This window comes from Fukomys damarensis, unplaced genomic scaffold (assembly GCF_012274545.1).
Source record: "Fukomys damarensis isolate Sample0158 unplaced genomic scaffold, DMR_v1.0_HiC HiC_scaffold_16, whole genome shotgun sequence".
In the NCBI taxonomy this organism is placed as follows: domain Eukaryota; kingdom Metazoa; phylum Chordata; class Mammalia; order Rodentia; family Bathyergidae; genus Fukomys; species Fukomys damarensis.
Window position 1 is genome coordinate 84,704,547 of NW_022900928.1, and position 22,251 is coordinate 84,726,797.

A 22,251-nucleotide genomic window follows, 5' to 3' on the forward strand; every position below is an offset into this window, starting at 1 on the left:
TTATTTTTTTTTTTTTTTAGCTTTTTGGTTACTTAAAATTTATATATTTGTTTGCATTGAGGAATCTGCAGAATTCTTTATTTTGATCTTTTAAATCTAAAAAATATCCAGTTTATCTGGTCGTACACACCTGTAAACCCAGCACTCTGGGAGACTGAGGCAAGAGGATCACAAGTTTGGGCTCAGCCTGGGCAACTTAGTAAGATTCTGGTCAACAGGGAGGGACTGGGGAAGTAACTCAGTGCAAAGGCCCTGGATTCAATCACCAGTACTGTCCCCCCACCAAGCTTCTAATTTAAATATATATAGATTTTTGGATAATCAAGTTTTGATGTCTTTAGTTATATAATTAAAATATGAAAATATTAAATATAAACTTGGAAACAACTTATGAAAAAATAGTTTTGAGCATTTTTATGTTGAGTTCTTAGTTATTTTAGTGAATACATTATTTAAAATAATAGACCAAGTAGCCTAAAAATTTTCATAAACACAGACTTTGTAATGTTACATTATTGAATAGTTTTATCCTTAAATTTAGATTCTTGAAGACCTGGATGAGCAAATTTATATTATTACCCTAGAGGAAGAAGCACTCCAGAGACGGCTAAATGGTATGTGTATATTTAGACCAGGATTAAAAAAAACCTTTTAATCAAAAGAGACAAATAATAGAAAGAGATAAATACCTAAGCCTCCCAGAGGCTTAAGGATAACAAAGAACTTCCCTGTGAAGGGGGTAGGCCTTGAGGCTGCTAGGTTGAGCTGTAACCAGCCGGGCCAGCTCCTTCTGAGACAGTGGCCACTGGGGGCCAGCAGACCTCCACCACCAGCTCTGCAGACACCTTGCAGGTGCAGGGGCGCAGGGCTGAGGTCTGTACTGCGTTTCCCTCCTGTTCAGATATTTAAGGGAAGGGATAGCAGGTTTCTTTGACACAGAGGGGCCCCAGACTCTTAGTTTCATTTAGTTGGGAGAATACTGTTAGCTATCAGCTACTAACCAAGTAAACATGTCAAAGATTGTTTAAATTACTGATCATTTTGGGCCTCCAGTAAAGTAAAGAGTAATGACATAATTTTAACAGAGAGATAACATAGTATAAGTAAATTAATTTGCAGTGATTTTTATCCTGTACTGTTTTATATAGTTTTTTAAGAAAAATATTGGAAAGGCACCATCCCTCACAAAAATCAAATTATTAGTAACTAATTATATTTCAGAATCATAATTTTAAGAATAGGTATAGAATAGACAGTTACTTTAAATATGAAATACTGAGTAGGAAGAAATATATTTATTTCCTTTAATTACAAGTAATAAATTTAAATCCAAATGTGTTGGTAAAATTTACAGCTTTGTTCTCAGATCAAAATATTCTCAGATCAATATATATACATATATATATATGTATATATATTCTCTCTATATATATATATTCCAGTATATATAATTTTTAATGGTTACATCATGTACAGATAACTTTTAGACTGGAACTACAAATATCTTTTATTCTTCTGACTCTATTAAAGTTGCTTTAATATTTAGCTCATTTAATTTCAGAATTACAAACTTCAGTCAACAATGTCATCTTTATAAAATCCTATTAAAGTGGTAGATCTTAAAATTAGCTTTTCTTATTTAGAAGAACATGCCTCTGTAAAGAGTAGGTGTCAAACTTCCTTCTGTACTGTGGGATTATGTTTCAGACTGAGGTATATGCTGTTTCTGTCTTACAGATCATAAAGGGGAAAATATAGTGCTTCATGAATTAAATAACTTTTTTTTTCCATTAAATTTATTGTTACATTTAAAGCAAACAATACAGTTACATTTATCATTGGGATCTTGTAACTTTACATGATGTCTCGGTTCTTATTTTTTCCCCATAACTCTGCCCTCCCTTCACCCCCTTCATCCTTCCCTATTAAATAACTTTAATTAAGTCTAATCAAAACAAAATGTAGCCTGTTCTCATTTTCCCACTGCACAGGAAGGAAAGTTCCTTTTGGTGTCTCTCAGTCCTTTGGCTCTTCAAGAGTGGCTCATTATTTGTAAAGGAATTAAAAGAGAAGTACTTGCTAGAGGTCTAAATGGATTACAGAATAAAACCAAGCTAAAAAACCATCTCAGCTAGCACAGAAATGGTGCAGAGGAGATGGCTTGGGCTCAGAGAGGATCAGGAATTTTAGTGTAGTGAGTATAGTTTAGTGTTAGGCTATCTTGGTCAGCCATGAACCATTTGCAGCTGTTCTGGTTGGTAGATTGTCCTTAAAGTCTCTTCAGTGATTCTCTTCAGTGATGTATTGGGATGATTATTATGATTTTGCTGTTTGCTACTGGTTAGCCTCTATGGATGATTTCAAGTAGAAAATAATAGGCTAAGCAGTTTATGTTTATTATGTAAATGACTAGAAAAATTGATATTTTGACTAATGGATTAAGAATTGTGAGCCTCAGTATAGCATATTGATCAATATGAGCCAAGGAACAAAACAAGAAGAGAACAATATTTCATAACTTACTGTTTTTAAAGAAAGTGCAGAAATAGGTTAGTAAGATAAACCATTCTTAAGGATTTTATTTAGTCTAGTATTATGTCAAGAATTATTTTCTATTTTAAGTTCTAAAAAAGGAAGTTTTAAGTTTTTACTCTTGTATGAAAAGAATTATAGAATGAGAGTAAAATACTTTTTTAAAATACACATTACAATGCTGGTTCATCATAATATTCAGGGTGGTATTTTGCTAATAGAGTACTTTGTGTTGGACTGTGTGGTACATATCACAGAAGCTGTGGGAACATCTGTGTGGTTTCTTCCAGCTCAGTTTTACATTACTTGAAAAACATGGCACCTGAACAATGTCAAAAGTGGTTTACTGTAGGGATCACACTTAATCTTTTTTCTTTAGGGCATTGTGATTTGTGGCAGTGATTATATTTTTGGAGTTGAATTTTCATGCCCCACTTAAAAAATATCAGCGTAGCCGTAAGGTGGGATGCCCGACTATGACTTTCTTCTTGTTCCTAATTGACATTTGATGGTGCTGTAGGTTTAAGGCTGTTAAGAGCCTTTGTTCCTCTTGATATTGTTAATATTTCATAAAATATGTCAATAAAAAAGAGCAAAGCTGTGTATTGCAATGTTGATCAGTATGGCATAGAAGCAATGTTGTCATCTAACTGCCTCTGTCATCTTCCTGCTGTGTGTGTGAACCATGTTCTCAGTAAGTGTCAGACATAGTGCAGATGAACTGAGACAGAGATGTCTCAGGATGGGGAAGAAGGGTAAGAACCCAGGGAGACACATGTGAAAAAGGTGGCAGGCACTCCTTGCAATCTGAGAGGTTCACACAGTTTGCATCCTGTCAGCTGGAGGTGTGGAAAGATGTCCACAGAGCTCTCTGTGGCCCTGGCAGAGCTTCCCATTTCCTCTCCTTTCACTCAGCTATGAGACCCTGTACCTTCTGTGATGTCCAGGCCTCTCATGTCTCTGTGTCACATTTCTTACGCAGTTTTCTACTTTGCTCTGGCTCCTGAACTTTCTGCTGCCTATAACAAACCCCACTGGATTTTCAGCTTTTCCCTTCTTGCTCAAAGAGACTTGGCTCACTGCAGTGCCTTTGCATCTCCCAAAGACCTCTCATGTAGAACTGCTTTTCTCCTCACATTCCCCTCCTCTGGGGCTTTGGTTGATGCCCTCTTGTCCCCTTTGGTGCTTTCGAACCCTTGGACTCTCACATACCAGACCCTGAACTTGCCATTACATTTCCTCTTCTCTCAGGCTGTCTTGCTCCCCCTTTCTGACCCACTTTCTTGGGTTCTGTGTGTGTCATATCCCTAAGCTTCCCAGCATTCTAGGCACCTCCTTGCTCTGTCTTGCTGCTGCCTTGTGTGCCTGTGACAGAACCAGGCCTTGCCCTCAGTGGGAACTCAAGTCCTTGCATGTCTCCTGCTCAGGCATCCGCTCCCCCTGCTGTGATTCCTCACACCTGTAGTACACTCACTGCTGCAGTGCTTGTTTTCTGTGGTTCTTCTGGACACAGACCTGGCTCTTCTGCCCACTGTCCTCTGCCCTCCTGGCAGAGGTGTCACCCTGGCCATACATAGAGCAGGCCCCTGGCAAGCCCTTTCAGTTCCCTTCCCACCAACCTTTCTACGTTCACTCTCACCATACAGTGGTCCTTCCTTGATGTTCATGGTTGACAGCTGAAGTCCTCTTTAGATCCTCCTGGATGATGTTTCTTTCCTCAGACCTTCACCATTTTGGTCTCAGCTGCTGACCTTATTTCCCGTCATCTTGAGAAAATGTTCACTAGCAGTTTCCAGCTGGCCTACCTCCCCACTACTCACCTTGAATGTGCTGCCCCTTCTGTTCCTGTGGCTGGTTCTGCCCCTGGCTCAGGGAGTTGGCTGTGGTCATTCTGCACATGCTCTTTTGTTTCCAGAGAGCTGTTGGGCCTGTTTAACCTTATGTCCCCTGGCTGAGCTCCACCAGGTGGCAGAGAGCTGGCAGGAGGCATGTGCTCATGTGTACAGCTCTGTACATTGTGCTGCTTTATTCACACTTGCTTCTGTTCCTCTACAAACTGCTGCTGTCAGGTCAGTCTATGACTTCATATTCCTCAGGTCACTCTTTCCTCTTTGAAATATTTTTTTATTCTACTTAGTTGTTTTCAATTCACACTTTCTTGTTCTCTTTGTTACTGTTATTTTACATAGAGTCATACCATATTGTCCAGGCTGGCTTCAAACTCATGATCCTCCTGACTGCTTCCCAAAGTAGCTGGAATGACTGAAATCCACCACCATCGCCTGTTCCTTTTAGAGACTTAATACACACTTGTCCTAATAACTTTTCTAATAACTTAACAAACACTGCTTATTCTCAGCCTCCTTACTGAGTTTTCTTTGTGTCCAAAGTTGCTTCACACTGACTTGCCTTGTCTGGTTGCATGCACTGCTTTGTTATTTCATCTGATCTCATGGCATTAAATCCCATCTGTAACGCACTGACCTGTGCTGAATTTAAGGATCCAGCTGTTGAGTAGTCTCTTGCACCTAGCTGTTCAGTAGGCATTTTTTAAAATTGAGTTTATTGGTACATTTTAGGGATATAGTACAGTTACATTCATTGTTGGGATCTTGTACCTCTACATGACAGGTCTTGGTTCTCATTTTTTCCCCTTGTCCCTGCCCTCCCTTCACCTCCTCCTCCCCTCCCCATTTATAAACACTTTATTTCCATCTTTTCATTTTCTCACACTTTTTTCTTTTCCCACCTTCCCTATACCTTTAGCCCTTTTCTTCCCATTTCACAATGTCAGTTATCTCATTAGGATCTTATGTACTATTACAGTTTATTCACACCAGAGAAACTATTTGGTATTTACACATGTGTGACTTATTTATTTCACTTAGGAGTATATCCTCAATATGTGTCCATTTTCCTATGAATGAGTCTAATTTCTCATTCTTTATGGCTGAGTAATATTCCATTTTATAGAAAAACCACATCAGTAGGCATCTTGAACATCCCTTCCCAAATCAGCTCAAGACCTTGCTCCCATCTCTTCGGGTGGCAAATCCATTCCTCAGGTGCTCAGCTAAGTGGTCCCTTTCTCTCAGTTCCCATACAGATCCCTTCAGCAAGCCTGTTGCTTTAGCTTTAGGGAAACTCTGGGCTCTGACCATACCCTGACACCTGCATATCACCACCTACCTTGGTGTGAGCAGCCAGCACCTTTTGGTGAAATTTTCACAGGAGCTTTCTGTTTCTTCTGTGTGTCTGACTTTGGCTTTGTAAATCAGATTTCACTTGTAACTCTGTCCCCTTCTGTCTCCTAGTTTTTCCTCCACAGAGCCACCTCCTCCCTGGGGGCATTAGTACTGTTTCCCTTCCAGGTCCTGACCTCAGAGTTTCTGTCTTAGGCTTCCCACACTGTGGGATGACACTTTGAATTTTTGACACATGTCACCAGACCCACTTGCACTGCTCCCTAGACTAACTCATTACTGTTATAATACTGTGTATTACTTGTCTCTCAGCACAGGTATGGAAGCTCCTTAGGGACAGGAGTGGGTTAGTTTTCTCCCTTGTTGTGCCCTTGATCAGCTTATATTGCTGGACACATGGTAGGGATGGTAGCAAATATGTCCCATAAGTAAAGGAGTAGATGAAACACACAGGCTAGAGAGGTGTCATTTTACTTTAGTGAAGAAGGAAGGGGAAGTTTGGTGAGAAGCTAAGTGATAGTCTCTTGCAAGTGTTTAGAAAGGCCACAGGGGCCTATAGTATATATGCCAAGGTTAGGGGCAGGGGGACGTCTGTGCTGGAACAGAAGTGGGGTGGTTTCCCCTGCTGCTGTGGCCACAAAATAGGAGCAATCAAGAACCATTTCTACTCCAAGACCCTGAACAAGAGCTCAACAGAAAGTCCCATTACATTAATTGTAGTAGAGAATCTTTTGTAATTCCTTCCCAGTGTTAAGAGGATACATATATCATTAACATGTTTAAATGTTTAAGTAATGCAGCAGCATTAATTGAAATAATTAGCTTTCGTGTGTGTAGCCTATGGGTATACTGGGTAACTTTAGAAGTACCATAATGAATAGAAATTATTTTTTTGTTGTTTAAGTTCAAAACCTCCACAGTTCTTTTAATGTAATTTATTTTAAAATACTGTAGCCTTTGAACTTAATAATTCAGCTCAATTTTGTTAGATACTATTTTCATCTTCATGATAAAAAGTAAGTGTATCATTTTTGTAGCAATTACTTTTCTGGTTGGTTCTAATCATTTAAAAAAGCCTTTCGCATTGAAGCTTGTAGTGTTCTTACGAGCAGAGAAAAGGTTGTTTTTTCATTTTTGCCAAGTGCCAGGTTTCAATACCTTTGTATTCTGAAAAATCAAAGTATTGAAATAGCAGGACTTTTCCTATACCACCTTTCCTGGAACTTGGTGACCTCTCAGCATCTCTCAGGGTCCTTGAATATTGCTGTTGATGGCTGAGTTGAGTTTGCAGGGAGTTTATGGAAATGCTAGGGCTTGGGTGCTCCTTCTGGGTAGTGCATCCCATCAGAGGCATTTACCTCTGCTGCAGCAGCATGATGATGTGCAATTTGGCTATGATTTATCTGATATCTTTCATGTAGCACACTTACAAGGAAGTTCTATTCAGATTTTATCATACTTTTTTGCATTACTTTCATCTTGGCTTTCTCTTTACTTTTCCAGGTTATAACAGTGGTTGTACTAAGAATACGATGAATGTATGTATCACTGAAAAGAGAATATTTCATAGTTTTCAGATTTGGACTACTGTAGTCAGCCTGGTAGTACTTCAGTGTCAGCAAAAATCACTCTTGTACAAAGGGCTAACACAGTGATAGATGCCTTGTTATAGTTTATTCAGCTTGTTAGGCCCTTTCCTGACCATAAAATGTTACCTGAACAAGTTACTTGTTGCAAGATGAACTGAGGTGACTATGAGAGATATAAACTATTCTAATATGAGTAGGTAAGGAATGCTTTGCAATAACAAAGTAGAATATGAGTCATCATATTCTGTGACATTTAAAGAAGTTGTATTATAAAAATGATTCACATTTGTTTAAAAGAAGATGAAGATGAATTTAATATACATAAGCTAGTTTTTAAAGCACAATCTACATGAATCATAGTGTTGCTAATAGTAGCATATATAAGTAGAAAGGTTAAAAGAATGATCTTAACATCTTAAAGTTTACCAAGCTTACATCCAAAATAGAAAAAAGCCAAACCATTATTTTAATTTTACATAGCATTACATAGTATTCTTAAAGCTTACTGCTTAATATTTTCTACCTTGCTTGCAGTCATTAATAATGTAAGTACAGTTGCATTTTCACAATTGTGTTGAGTATTATGTCTTACATTGCTGAGATTCATAATTAGCGATTTTATGTGGGCTATGTCAGAAATAAATAGAAACTATTATTTTAATAAAGATTAGTATTATGAGTAGAATAGACATTCAAAAAGATTCTGTATGTGGGCCGTTGTTCTCCTCTATGGGTAGCAACAGCATTGGCCCACACAAAATAGATGTATCAGAGATTTGAGGTGAGGCTTTAATTTACACATGCTTCCTGGGGTCTGTGGTGTACAGCAAGGTGCATCTACTTGGGGAGGTGTAGAGTTTTTGCTGTATGAGTTACTAGGAGTCTTGGGCTGGAATAGTAAAGTTCCTTGCTTAAGTGATTGGAAATAATTAATGTGCCTGAATGACCTCCCATTCTTGGGAATAGAGATGACATTGATCAAGTCATTTTTTTCAAAGGTTATTTAGATAAGAATTTCCCTCCCTCCCTCCCTCCCTCCCTTCCTTCCTTCCTTCCTTCGTTCCTTCCTTCCTTTCCTTCCTTCTTTCTGGTGTTGGGGATTGAACTCGGGACCTTATGCTTGCAGGCAGCAGAACCACTGAGCTAAATCTCTGGCCCTAGACAAAATTTTCTAACCAAACTTTTTTTGGTTATATGCTAATTATAAAAGTTAAATATAAAAAATCTGTATATACAAGTGATCTCTACTTCCAAACAGTATTGTTATGAATAAGCTTAGGACACTGCATTAAGATACTGAATTGTTTAGAGAGATAATTTTATTGCATCAAATTATTTGAATGTTCACATGTCAAATTGATAGTGTATATTTGTTTAAAAAATTAAATAATTAGCATCTGCCCTTTACCATATGAAGGCTATCTTATGTATTGTGTCTTTTGTATTAAGAAAAGGCATAAGGACCTCTTAGTTATTGAAGTAATGCTGGACTTTGCGAAATTCTGTTATCTTGGAAGCAAAATATTTTCAATACCACATTAGTTTTTCAGCTTAAGAATAAAGCTGGGAAAATTTACCTTCAGCTATTAGTTTTCCTAAATCCAAAGAGACGGGTGGGGCAGGATCAAAAATACTTATTTGATCAAAGTTATTGGCTCTGAAGGTATTCTTACCTATGTTAGAAAGATGAAAGGTGTTGTTTTTATTGCATGCTAGTAACAGTGTAATTTTGAACTAATTGGTGTTGAACTGCCAATCACCTGGGGGAATGCAAATAGATACTCTTACAATTTCCTTTGAGGTCGTGAAATCCTATGTCGGGGCTGGAAGAAAAACAGAATAATACCGTTAAATTGACCTTAAATGAGCTGCTTTGTGGTTTTCTTGGAGAATCCCTTTTTATTTTTTATGACTTGTCTAAACAGGTTTTGTCTACCAATTTGACTTATTGACTAGACAATGCTGACATTGAACATTTAGATTTTAAAAAATAAAGCGATGATAATCCAGTTTTTCATAATATTTTCATTTTTTGATACAACTTATATAATATTTATTTGGATCACATCTTAGTTTCCCCAAATAGCCATTCTTTCCTTCTGGTCACTTATATAATAAAATATTTCCATTCCACAATTTACTTTTTTATTTACTATTTTGTTTACTTTTTCACTTAGGTATTTAATATATTTTTGTGTAATAGGGGATGGTAATGTCGTTGAATACTGTATTATTTCAACAGAATCTAGTCATTTAATAAAAGCATGACTTATTTCAGGACAATAGGAGTGTATTTTTGATTTTTATATGCCAATCAGTATTTACTAATCACTCATTGTGTGCCTAGAGTTGGGTCACCTGAAATAAAAGCACAGCATTTCAGAAATGTCACTTCAGTATTTTCCTTTGAAAAATCATACATTGAATGGTCTAGACACTTGTATTGAGCTTTGTAGACATACCCACAAAGTAAGCATTTATGTCTTTTCACTTAATTTCAAATTGGCAGCAGGAATATTGTCTGTTCTAATATCCATTCCCTTTCAAAATTCTGAATACTCATCAGATTATTTTTTCTAGCTTTGAGCTGGTTAGTGGAATAATACTTCTTTACAAGTATAGAGAATGAAGTATAGTTTGGAATTGTATTTTTAATTAATGAAATATAGACATTAAATGAGTGGTAATTACAGATACACACTATAATTTTTAAAGAATTGGAATAAAATATACTTATCACTAACACTATTATATGGTTGAAGCTTCTATTCAGAGACATTTGAAAATCTTACATTGCTGTGCTAAATCTCCTTGTTATATGAAAATGCCCATTAATTTTGTAACTTAATTGCTTTTCCTTTTGCTTTGGTTGCCAGAAACTTAAAACTAGATTTTTAGTCAAAATTTAGTAGCTAGGGCTGGGCATTTAGCTCAGTGGTGCCATGGCTGCCTCACAAGGGCAAGGTCCTGAGTTCGAACCCTGGTGGTGGTGGTGGTAGTGGTAGTGGGGGATAAATTTAGTAGCTTGGGGTCACATTATCTTAGTATCTCTGTACAATCTTTACTCTCACTCTCCTGAAAATAACAATTATATGTTAACAAGTAAAATGATTAATGAGCTCTGGAAATACTGCATAACATTTCGGTGTATTTGAGGCCTCAAGTTCTCCAAAAGAGAGGGTATTGGGTTTCTCTGTCTTTTACAGTAGGCAGGTGAAAAAGAGATGCAAAGGGAACAAGGGCTACTTCTAGAAACCTGGGATAAGACGGGGTTTTTGTGATTTCCCCAAGGGGGCTTAGAAAAGAAGCTTCTGAATTCCCTTAATGAGACTGCATTTGTCCTCTTGATGCAGGGTCTGTCTGGTCCTGCTGACCTTGTATTGGGCTGAATCCTTTCAGTCTCTCCTTGAGAAAGGACCACTGGTTTACACCTGCAGAGACCCATTCATGCTTCTGCCTTCTTTGTCAGTTCTGGACTGTTGGTCTGCAGTCCCCAAGAACAGGAATTTTTGAGCCTTCCAAGTGATTTGTTACTGTTTGAAGAAGTATCTGACCTTACTGTGTGAACAGCAGTAGCAGATAGAGAAAAATTGTTACTCATTTAGGAACCTGTTCTTCCCGGTCAGGAAGGCAGGAGGCCACCCTGACTGTTCCTGGCTTTGGAGCTTCCTTGACTTTCATCCATGGAACCTTTACTGTTAGTCTCATGGCACAAATTCCTTTTCTGTTTTACCTCTAGAGTCAGTTTCAGTTGCTTTTAACCAATGATCTTTAACTGATACAAGTTAAACCTCAAATACAGATTCAGCTGGGTAAGCCAAGGAAAGAAAGAATAAAATGAAAGGTGCGTGTATGTAAATAAGCAAACAAGACAAATGAAAATGAAAGGCAGAATTTAAAGTCCGCAAAACAGAATTCAAGTTGTAAAACATTAGGGACAAAGGGGGTCATTATAATATGATAAAAGATATTCTTAGGAAGATGTAAGAATCTTAGTGGCACAGCAATGAAAAAACTATAATAGACAAATACAAATTAATAATGAAAAACATTTTTTTTTTGGTACTGGGGATTGAACTCTGGACCTTGTGCCTGAAAGGCAGGCAGACAGCAGAACCAATGTGCAAAATCTCTGGCCCAAAAAAACCTTTTTAAAAACTGAGGAAATATAATCAGACCACAACTGTATTGGGGGTTTTAATTTATCTGTTTCAGAATTTAATGGGTAAAACCAAATAAGGAGATGCTATATACAAACTAAAAATATGAATAGGGAGAATCCATGTGATCAACATGAAACATAAATCATATTTAGAGAAATACATATGAAAGTAATAGTCAGAAAACATTTTTCACTCATCATAGTGGCATAAATTACAGAGTTGTTATATCCAGTGCTAGGGAAGACAATGAAAAATAGGTATTTTCAAAAGCTATGGTTGGAAATTTAAATTATTGCGATAATTTAAATTATTGCAGTAAATGACAATTTTGGGGGGAATGTAACTTTTGAATATTTCTTAAAACTAAAAATGCTCTCTTATCCTTTTACTCTTCTGAATTTTGGAATTAATGGGTATGCATACAAGAATGTTTCTTGCATTATTGTTTATAGTGACAGAAAATTTAGGAAAACCTGAATAATTACAAATGGAATAATTTTTAGTAAAACTAGTGCATCAATATTATGGAGTTGTGGAGTTGGCCCTCTGTCAGTGTAGAGGCATCATTGGCATGGATAGACAGTGGCCAAATAATGTGTCTGATTGGATCCCATCTATAAAACAAATAATGAAACATGTATATGTCATAGGAATTAAATTTGCATATGAGGAAGGACATGAAAGTATTAGCCACACTGGTAACAGTTGTCGCTTTAGGGAAGTTGGGGAGAAGAGGACCTGGATTCCTTTTCACTGCCTGTAGGAAGCATGTAATACTTTTGTAGTAGATCAAATAAGAATTTTACCATCTTAAATGTAGTTTAAATCCATAGGAACATGGTGTTTTAAATAAAGATGTGAATATAGTTTCCTGTGAGTCACAGAAGCATTTGTTTTTATTTTCAATAATCAGAATTTGCAAAAGTTATTTATTTTTAATTAGAAGACTACCTGTTCACCTGTTCAGTAGGATTAGGAGTTCTATTTTAATTCTAAAATATTTCTGCATTGAATAGGGATGTCTTCATCAGTGGAATACAACATAATGGAGTTGGAACAAGAACTTGAAAATGTAAAGACTCTTAAGACAAAACTAGGTACTATACTTTTTTCTTGATGTATATATTTGTTATTAAAGACTTTACTATAGGCTGAAATATTTAAAAATTTATGAAACTTTAGTTTATGTTTGAAACCAGCTGTCCAAAGTCATTGATAAAGACTATTTTTGGGGGGAGAGGTTAAGTATATATTTATTCACATTTTAAATTTTGTATTTCTGCACAATGACTTTTTGAAGATGGTAATATTCAGAGATGTTGCTTTCCTATTAATTGCTTTATTTCTGATAAATAATCTCGTACTTTTATTTTTTCATATTTATCTTTTAATGGGTCTTTTTATGCTGCTTTTAAGGTGTTCTCTTTACCATTGGTTTTGGGCAATTCGATTATGATGTACATTTGAGTGCTTCTTGTTCTTTGGCTTCTTTGAACCTCTTTGAATCTGGAAATTTATAGTTCTCATCTAATTTAGACAGTATTTGGCCATTAACTTTTGCAACATTTCTTTTTTTTCTTTTTCCACCGTGCCATCATTTTTTACGGACTTCAGTTACATGTAGCTTAGCCCATATTTCAAGGATGGTAGAATGATTATTTTAAAGTTTCTTTCTCTTTCATTTTTGATAATATTATTGTAGTTTCATTTCCATTACTGTTTTGCATATGTAATTGGTTCTTCATTCCATCTAGTGTATTTTTTTTCAGATATTGTAGTTTTCATCTCTAGAAGTATTATTTGGGTCGAATACCTTCCCTGCTCTAATTATCAAGTTCACTCTGTGGCCTCCACCTTTTTGAAAAAGTGAAATACCATTATGATAATGGTTTAATGCTTTAATCTGGTAATTCTAGTATCTGTGTTAGTTCTTGGTAAATTTTGATTGATTTTTCTCCTTACTGTTGATTGTATTTTGTGCTGCTTTGCATGTTGAGCAGTTGTAACACTGCAAGTTTTTCCTGTTAGATGCTGACATTTTGTATTTCTGTGAGTGAGGCACTTTGTTCTGGAGTACAGTTCACTTCCTTGGAAAGAACATGATGTTTTTGGGTTGGACTTGAAGACTAGTTAGGTTAAGCCAGGGCAGCCCTGCATCTAGGAGAGGTGCCCCCACCTCCCCACCACCAAGGCAGGCATTGTTCTTGGCCCTTTGTGATTGCCCTGTTCCCTCCTATTTTTGTGTGTTCTTTCTTTGGCCATGGCTTGTTTCCTCACATGCCTGAGCCGGTCAGTACTGTGAATGCCAGAGGTTGACTTTTCTTGATCCTGACAATTCTTTCCTAGGCCACAGTCTTCTTTCTGTACTTTGCTTTGCAAAGTTCAGCTGATTTTAGACCCTTTAGATTCAATTTTCATGTCCTAGACTCAGGAGTGGTCTGTGCTCTGCTTGGTTTTTCTCCTGATTGAATGCTAGACATTGCTAACATGAAATTGTGGCAGCGGGATGGTATTTTCTTCCTTTTCTTAGTGGTGTTACTTTGGATTCTGGTAGCAGGTGGAGTGGGGACTTAGCAGCTTAGTTTGTTTGTACTTTTGGTCTTTACATAGGCTGGACCATTTCCAGTTTGTCATTAATCTCAGTATATAGATTTTCCTTGATCCTAACTGAAAACCTGTTTTGAGCAGCTTCTTAATGAACTCTCATTTTTACTGTTCAAGAAACTGGAGAGACCAGAATTAAGGATTATTTAAATCCTACATCATTGCCTTTTCTCTTTTACTTTCCTTTTTAGTTTTATTTTAGGATTGCCTATTTTTAATGTTCATACAGAGATTTCTTTAACTGAAATACTGAATAGTTTCTTTGGTGTGAAAAACTATAATAGTACACAGGATCCTAATGAGATAATTAATAATGTGAAATAGGAAGTAAAGGGCTAAAGGTGTAGGGAAAGTGGGAAGGGTAGGGGAAAGGTAATAAGGGAGAGGAAAAACATATGAGAAACTGAAAAAATGGAAATAAAGTGTTTGTAAATGGGGAGGGGAGGAGGGGGTGAAGGGAGGGCAGGGACAAGGGGAAAAATGAGAATCAAGACCTCTTATGTAAAGGTACAGAATCCCAATGATGAATGTAATTGTATTGTATACCTAGATTGTACCAATAAACTCAAAAAAAAAAAAAAAAAGAAAAAAAGAAATTGGAGAGAGCTTTGCTGGGCTTCCCAGCCTCTCACCTGCATTTCTGCTCTTCTTATCCTCGACTGCCAAGGCCTCATGGGGAAAGGGATCCTGTCTGAGTATCTGAATCACCACTTTGTCCTTTCCTTCTCTCTGTGATTATTGCATCTCAAATTTTGCCCACCTTGGTAGCCTCAAACTCTAGAGTTTGTCTCTCTGGCCCTGTCATAACTGCTGAGAGATTTTCTTTAGCACCCTTGCCTTTGACCCACAAGTTTCTGCTTGATCTCTCAGCCTCTGGGATCCAAGCCATCTACATACTGAAACATACCTTGCAGGGAAAACGGTCACACTGAGGGACTCAACTCAACTGTTTTATAGAATAGCAGCACCTCAATTTTCATGGTCTTGGTAGCTCTCTGATATCTTAATATGGACTCTTTTTAAAGATTGAATCCATCCTCCACTGTTGTTCTCAGCATGTGGCTGGGTGTGGTATAAAGTAATCTGTTGTGGCTAAAGCGGAGGTTTGCTTTCAGCCTTTAGATCCTTAGGACATGAGATTAGAGATCTTATTCATGTTACTTTATTCATTCAAATGTATATCTATATCCATATATACATCTACACCAAATATCTCAAAATAAACCACGTACAATCATAGCTTTTCTTAAAAACTGAATTATTTTTACAGAGCTGAAGTTTAAGCCTCACAGGTCTGCACTGTTAATATAGCACATTGATTTTCATAGTTTGTGGAGAAAAGTGGATAATTTTTTTTATTGCATAATGTTTGTGGCATGATGGGATGAAAATATGAATCTGGAGAGAGTTTTTTGAAATTACTGAAATTTTTATTTTGTTTTTCCTTCTATTAGAGAGGCGGAAAAAGGCTTCAGCATGGGAAAGAAATTTGGTGTATCCTGCTGTGATGGTTCTACTTCTTATCGAGACAGTAAGAATTTATTTGCCTACTGAAATAAACCATATTATATTCTTATTTGCTTTGGCATTTGAGTATGGCAGCTTCCTCAGCTAAATGGTTTCTAGTAAACTAGTTTTCTTTCAACAGTATTAAAATCTGTCTATACCTTTATTTGTATAAACTCAATAGGAAATAAATGGAAATGAATGGCAATTAGAAAGTCTTTAAGATGATTTGTTTTCTCATGAAAGCAGAAAATTCAGGCTTATGTTTCAATGGAAATTATGAAAGATAGGAAATTGCAGAAATTGTGCCTCAAAGTCTACAAAGGCTATGAAAAACTGCATTAGGAAATTAGTGCTGCTAATATTTTACTGTTTGAAGTTTGTGGAGTTGTGGGTTTGAGTTGGTGACACTACTTAGTAAATGGATCTATTTTGCTATCTTTTGCACAAGCTTTGAAATTATAATAATTTTCAGAATCTCTTGGAATTTATTTTGGAGTTTTTGTATATAGTCTATTTACTTAGCTGTATAGTAAAATTTGGATTTTGAGTGTTTTTCCTCTATTCTGAAACATATGCTTTGTTACTTAGATTTTAATATTTGTACATTGTCAAAGAAGTCTTTGGAGTTGAGAGCTGACAGCTTGCTTTTTTGTATTCCAGTCCATCTCTGTCCTTTTAGTGGCGTGTAATATTCTTTGCCTGTTGGTTGATGAAACAGCAATGCCAAAGGGAACAAGGGTAAAGTAAAATGCTTTCTGATGTTTTGCATTTGCAAGTTTTTGTATACATATACCCAAGTACTTCAAGTAATTAAAGAAAACACTACCTTTCTCCTTGTATATACTTCAAGTGTATGAATATCTTTAGTTAGCTTTTGTAAATAGTGTTCATAAACTGTAATTTTTTAAAACTTTGGATTATCAGGCCCTTTTTTTTCAAGTATATCAATTTTTTCCTGATTTCATGTCAGAGATGATCTTGGTTTTACTGACATTTGTATCCGTGATTCTTTAAGACAATGCATGCTTTAAAATAGTGTTGTATAAAAAGTACCTCATAGACATGGGATTTATAAATATATATATATAGGGGCTTATGCTTCAAAACTGTTGTACACTTGATGAATCTATATCAAATATACAGTTACTTACTGGAGGAGAGTCAGATGTACTTTTTATGAATTAAAATTTTTTCTTATTTAGAAATTGATGATTTTACTAAATTCTATCAATTAGCCTATTTGAATACATTTTCTATATAGAAATTAGCTACCACTAAATATTCATATCAGACATACCTTTTATAGGTTTCTCTATAAAATTTTGGATATTTAAAATGGCATTTACATTTTGACATTTTATTATATATTTTTAAGTCAACAGCTTTTACCTTCTGCATAGCAGTGATTTTAATACTCTCCAGACTTATGAATCACTCATCTCTCTCTGAACCAGATGATAGTCTTTTCCTCTCAGAAAAATGTCAGTGTCTGTCTTAATTCCTTCCCTCCAGCTTGAGATGAAGTTATTTGTTTTTCCTTTAACCATTTTCTGGGTTTGACTAGCCACCATCATGCTGGAGTTGAGCCATCTGCCGTCACCCTTTCACTCACTTAGCTGTGTGTCTCCCCACCCCTGACTTCCACACACTTCATTCTGCAAACAAATAAATGACACTCATCTTTTACCTGGTCTTGTGTCTCTTTTGTTTATACTTAAATCCTTAGATAGACCAGGAAGTTACTCCTGTGTAGACTTCCTATTGACTCTTTGTAGCATACCAATGAAACGGTGAGTTCCATGCTCTGTGGTAGAGTTCTGTACTAGCCCCTTAGTACATAGCACAGAGAGCCTTGTACCTTGAGGGGATGCATGTGTGGCTGTATAGATAAATTATCTTAATACTATTTTAGCCTTCTGTTTTCTTAGAAATATATTTTTATTAGTACTTATTAATTTTATAGAATACTGGATTTCAATGTGGTATTTTTGTATAGGCATATGAAATATTTTCATCATACTCACCCCTCCATTGTTCTCCCTTTTATCCTTTCCCCATTCCTTATTTCTTTCTTCTTGTCTAATAATGGTTTCCCTTCTATGTTCGTGCCATGTAGTTTTTAAAAATAGATTTCACCTATTAGGTAAAACACAATGCTTCTCTTTGTAAGTCTGGCTTACTTTCTTAACAGGATGACTTGCAGTTTCATCTATTTTTCTGTAAATGACAAAATGTTGTTCTTTAGGGCTACACTGTGTATATATACCACATTTACTCTATCCATTCATTTGTTGCTGGGCACCTAGGCTGATTCCATATCTTGCTATTGTGAATTTTGCTGCCAAAACATAGGTATGCAGGTATCCCTGCAGTATGTTGACTTTAATTTCTTCTTTGTACCAAGGAATGGTATAGCTAGATCAAATGGTATCTGTATTTTTAGTTTTTGAGGAATGGCTACCATGATTTTCATAGTGGCTGTACTAATTTACATCCCCACCAGCAATGTAGAAGAGTTCCTTTCCCTCTGCATCCTTATCAGAGTATTCTTGATAATAGTTCTGCCTGGGGTGAGTTGGAATCTCTGTCATTTTGATCAGCATCTCCCTAATGGTTAGGAAAGATAGAGATCTATTTTTAGTCTTCTACATATGGATATCCACTTTTCCCAGTACCATTTGTTATAGAGACTATCTTTTCTGATACATGTTTTTGGCTCCTTTGTCAAGAATCAGATAGCTTTGGTTGCATGGGTTGGTTTCTGTGTTCTCTGTTCTATTTCATTTCTACATGCCCTTTTTTGTTCCAGTACCATACTGTTTTTGTCACTATGGCTTTGTAGTATTATTTGAGATCAGGTGTTGTGATGCCTCCAGTCTTGCCCTTGTTGCTTAGGATTGCTTTGACTATTCTGGGTCTTTTGTATTTCCATATGAATTTTAGGATAATTGTTTCTAATTCTGTGAAGAATGTCATTAGAATTTTGATGGGGATTTTACTGAGTCATTACATTGCTTTTAGTAATAGGCCTTTTTAACAATATTAATTTTGCCAAACTGTGAAGATGGAGATCTTTCCATCTTCTAATGTTTTCATTTTCTTTCTTCATTGTTCTGTCATTTTTATTGTGGAAAAATGTCACCTTTTTGGTTAGGTTAATTCGTGGGTGTTTCTTTTTAAAGCTAGTGTGAGTAATTTTTCTGATTTCTTTCTGGCTAGGTCATTTTTGGTGTATAGAAAAGCTACTGATTTCTATTTAATGTTGATTTTGTTTGCTGCTGCTTTGCTGAATTTGTCAGCTCTAAAAATGGTGCATGTGGGTATCTTTATTTTATTCCTTATTTTAGGGGAAACGCTTTTAGCTTTGCCCCATTTAGGATTATGTTGGTGGTGGGTTTGTTATATAGAGCCTTTTTTATATTGAGGTATGATTCTTCAGGACTGAATTTCTTCAGGACTTTTTTTTCCCCATTAAGTTTATTGGTACATTTAAAATAAACAATACAGTTAGATTTATTATTGGGATCTTGTACCTTTACATGATATATCTTGGTTCTTATTTTTTCCCCATACCCCTGCTCTCCTTTCACCCCCTCCACCCTTCCCTATTTACAAAGACTTTGTTTCCATTTTTCCTTTTTTCACATTTTTTCTTTTCCCTTATTTCCTTTCCCTCCCCCTCCCACTTCCCCTTTAGCCATTTCTTCAGGACTTTTATTGTGAAGGGATACTGAAGTTTGTTGAAGGCTTTTTCTATATCAGTTGAGATGATCATGTGATTATTTTTATCTTTGATTCTATTTGTATGGTGTATTGCATTTATTGATTTGCATATGTTGAACCATCCAAGCCAACTTGATCATGGTGTGTAATCTTTTTGATATATTGTTGAGCTTGGTTTATAAGTATTTTATTAAGTGTTTTTGCATATGTGTTCATCAAGGATGTTGATCTGAAGTTTTCTTTTTTAGTTGATGTTATGGTTTAGGTCTAAAATGTCCTCCAGATGTCTCATGTATTCAGATATGGGACTTTTGGAAGGTAATTGGATCATGGAGATGCTATACTCATCAGTGGATTGGTTAATCTACTGGTAAGTTCATAGCTGAGATGGGGTTGGTAAGAAGAGGAGGGTCATTGGGGGTATAATGTGGAAGGGTGTATTCTTATCTGTGGCTCTTCCCTTCTCCCTCTGCTTCTTGGTTGCCATTGGCTGAGCAGCTTTCACCTCTCAAGTCCTTCCTTTATGCCATTTCTGACTTGGAGCCAGATAACCATGGACTGAATGAACCTTCTGAAACTATGAGCCAAAATAAACCTCTCTTCCTTTAAGTTGTAGGTGTCAGGTATTTTTTACCCCGTGACTGGAAAGTGACTAATACAGTTGTGTCTTTGTTTTATTTTGGTATCAAGGTGATATTGGCCTCATGGAATGAGTTTGGAAGCATCCCTTTCCTTTCTATTTCTATATTGGACTAGTTTGAAAAGCATTAGTGTTCTTTCTTTTCCTTCCTTCTTTCCTACCTTCCTTCTCTTTCTTTCTTTTTCTTCCTTCCCTCTCCCTCCCCTCCCCTCCCCTGCCTCTCCTCCTCCCTCTGTCCCTCTCTATCTCTCTCTTTCGTCCCATTAAGTTTATTGGTACATTTAAAGTAAACCATACAGTTACATTTATCATTGGGATCTTGTACCTTTACATGCTACATCTTGGTTTTTATTTTTTCCCCATACCCTGCTCTCTCTTCTTCCCTAGTGTTCTTTAAATATCTGGTAAAATTTAGCAGTGAATCCATCTAGTCCTGGGATTTTCTTTTTTGAGATACTTTATATTATTGCTTCACTCATTGTTATTGATGTGCTTATATCCTCTTGCTTAAATTTTGGTAGGTCATATATGTTTAGAAATGTACTGATTTTTAAAAATATTCTCCAATTAGAATATAGGTTGTCAAAATAGTACCCAACAATCCTTTGAATTTCAGTGGTGTCTCTTGTAACAACCCCTTTTTCATCTCTAATGATATTGGTTTAGGACTTCCCTTTTGGCTAAGGTCTTATCAATCTTGTTTATCTTTTCAAAGAACTACCTCTTTGTTTCATTGATCTTTTGTATTGTTCTTTTAGTCTCTATCTTTACTATTTATTTCCTTCAGTTGGGTTTGGTTTTGGTTTGTTCTTATTTTTCTAAAACCTTGAGATATATCATTAGGTTATTTATTTGTAGTCTTTCTGATTTTTTAATTTAGCTAGTCTTAGCTATAAATTTCCCTCTCAGAACTGCCTTTTCATATATTCTGGTATGTTGTTTTTCCATTTGATTCAAGAAATTTTAAACTTCTGTCTTGATTTCATCAGTGATCCATAGATTCAAAAGTGAATTGTTTGGGGCCGGGGATTTAGCTCAGCGGTTCAGTAGCCTGCCTTGCAAGTGCAAGGACCTGAGTTCAGTCCCCGTACCAACAAACAAACACAAAAAGTGAATTGTTTGATCTCCATATGTTTGTATAGTTTCTCCTTCTCTTGATTTTTAGTTTCATTTTATTATGATCTATTAAGATGCAAGACATTATTTCATTTTATGGTATTTGTTAAGACTTGCTTTATGACCCAAAATATGATCTACTGTGGAGAATGTTTCATGGGCTGCTGAAAAAAAATGTGTATTTTGTTCCTTGGGGAAGGAATGTTTGGTGGATATCTCTTAAGTCCCTTTGATCTATGGTGTAGTTTAACTGATATGTTTTTTTTCTTTTATTGAGTTTATTGGTACATTTTAATTATACAGTACAGTTACATTCATTATTGGGATCTTGTACCTTTACATGACAGGTGTTAACTGATAGGTTTTTGTTGATTTATTTTGTCTGGATGACTGATGTATCTATTGGTCAGAGTGGAATATTTGAAGTTAAAGTTATCTAATATTGGTGTATTTGGACCTATGTGTTTCTTTATACGGAGAAGTGTTTATTTTATGAAACTGAGTAATAGTTTGGTGCATATATATTTACAATTGTTATATCTTCTTGGTGGATTGTTCCATTTACCAATATGTAGTGGTCTTCTTTGTCTCTTTTGACTAATTTTGAAGTTTGTTTTGTTAGATATGAGTGTAGCTGATTCTACTTGCTTTTGAATTTCACTTGTGTGGAATATTGTTTTCCATCCTTTCACTTTCTATATGTTTGTCTTTGTTAGTGAGATGTGTTTCTTGCAGGCACCAAAGGGTTGGATCTTATTTTTTAATCCAATTTACCAGACTTCCACTTTTTTTTTTTTTGTGGCATGGGGGATTGAACTCAGGACCTTGCACTTATGAGTTAGGTGCAGCACTACTGAGCTAAATCCCTGGCCTTGGGCCCCAGTCTGCCACTTTTAATTGGAGAACTGAGACTTGGCTTGGCATGGGAGCTCAACTTTATAATCCCAGCATTTGGGAGATAGAGACAGGAAAATTGCTAGTTTGGTGCCAGTCTGGGTTATATAGCAAGATCTTGTCTTAAAAAAAAATTATGTTTAAAGTTATTATAGTAGGGTATTAACTCCTGTCATTTTGCTTTTTTTTTCTTTTTGATGTTTGATTCTTTTCTAATTCACAACAGCTAATCTACTCTTTATCTGTTGAGTGTAGGGTTCCTTTATCTTCTGCAGTGC

General features: G+C 36.0%; 1 protein-coding gene across 2 annotated transcripts in view; it reads left to right on the top strand.

Moving 5' to 3' along the window:
• The window catches only part of Lmbr1 (limb development membrane protein 1), a 116,236-nt gene that overhangs the window by 63,178 nt on the left and 30,807 nt on the right, over positions 1-22,251 (top strand). The window contains exons 8-11 of one of the 2 annotated variants that reach the window (XM_033764443.1): positions 542-614; positions 12,504-12,584; positions 15,546-15,622; positions 16,261-16,338. In XM_033764443.1, the coding sequence (XP_033620334.1) occupies positions 542-614; positions 12,504-12,584; positions 15,546-15,622; positions 16,261-16,338 (309 nt within the window). The remainder of the gene's footprint in view (positions 1-541; positions 615-12,503; positions 12,585-15,545; positions 15,623-16,260; positions 16,339-22,251) is intronic. The other variant, XM_033764441.1, reaches the window with a different exon arrangement.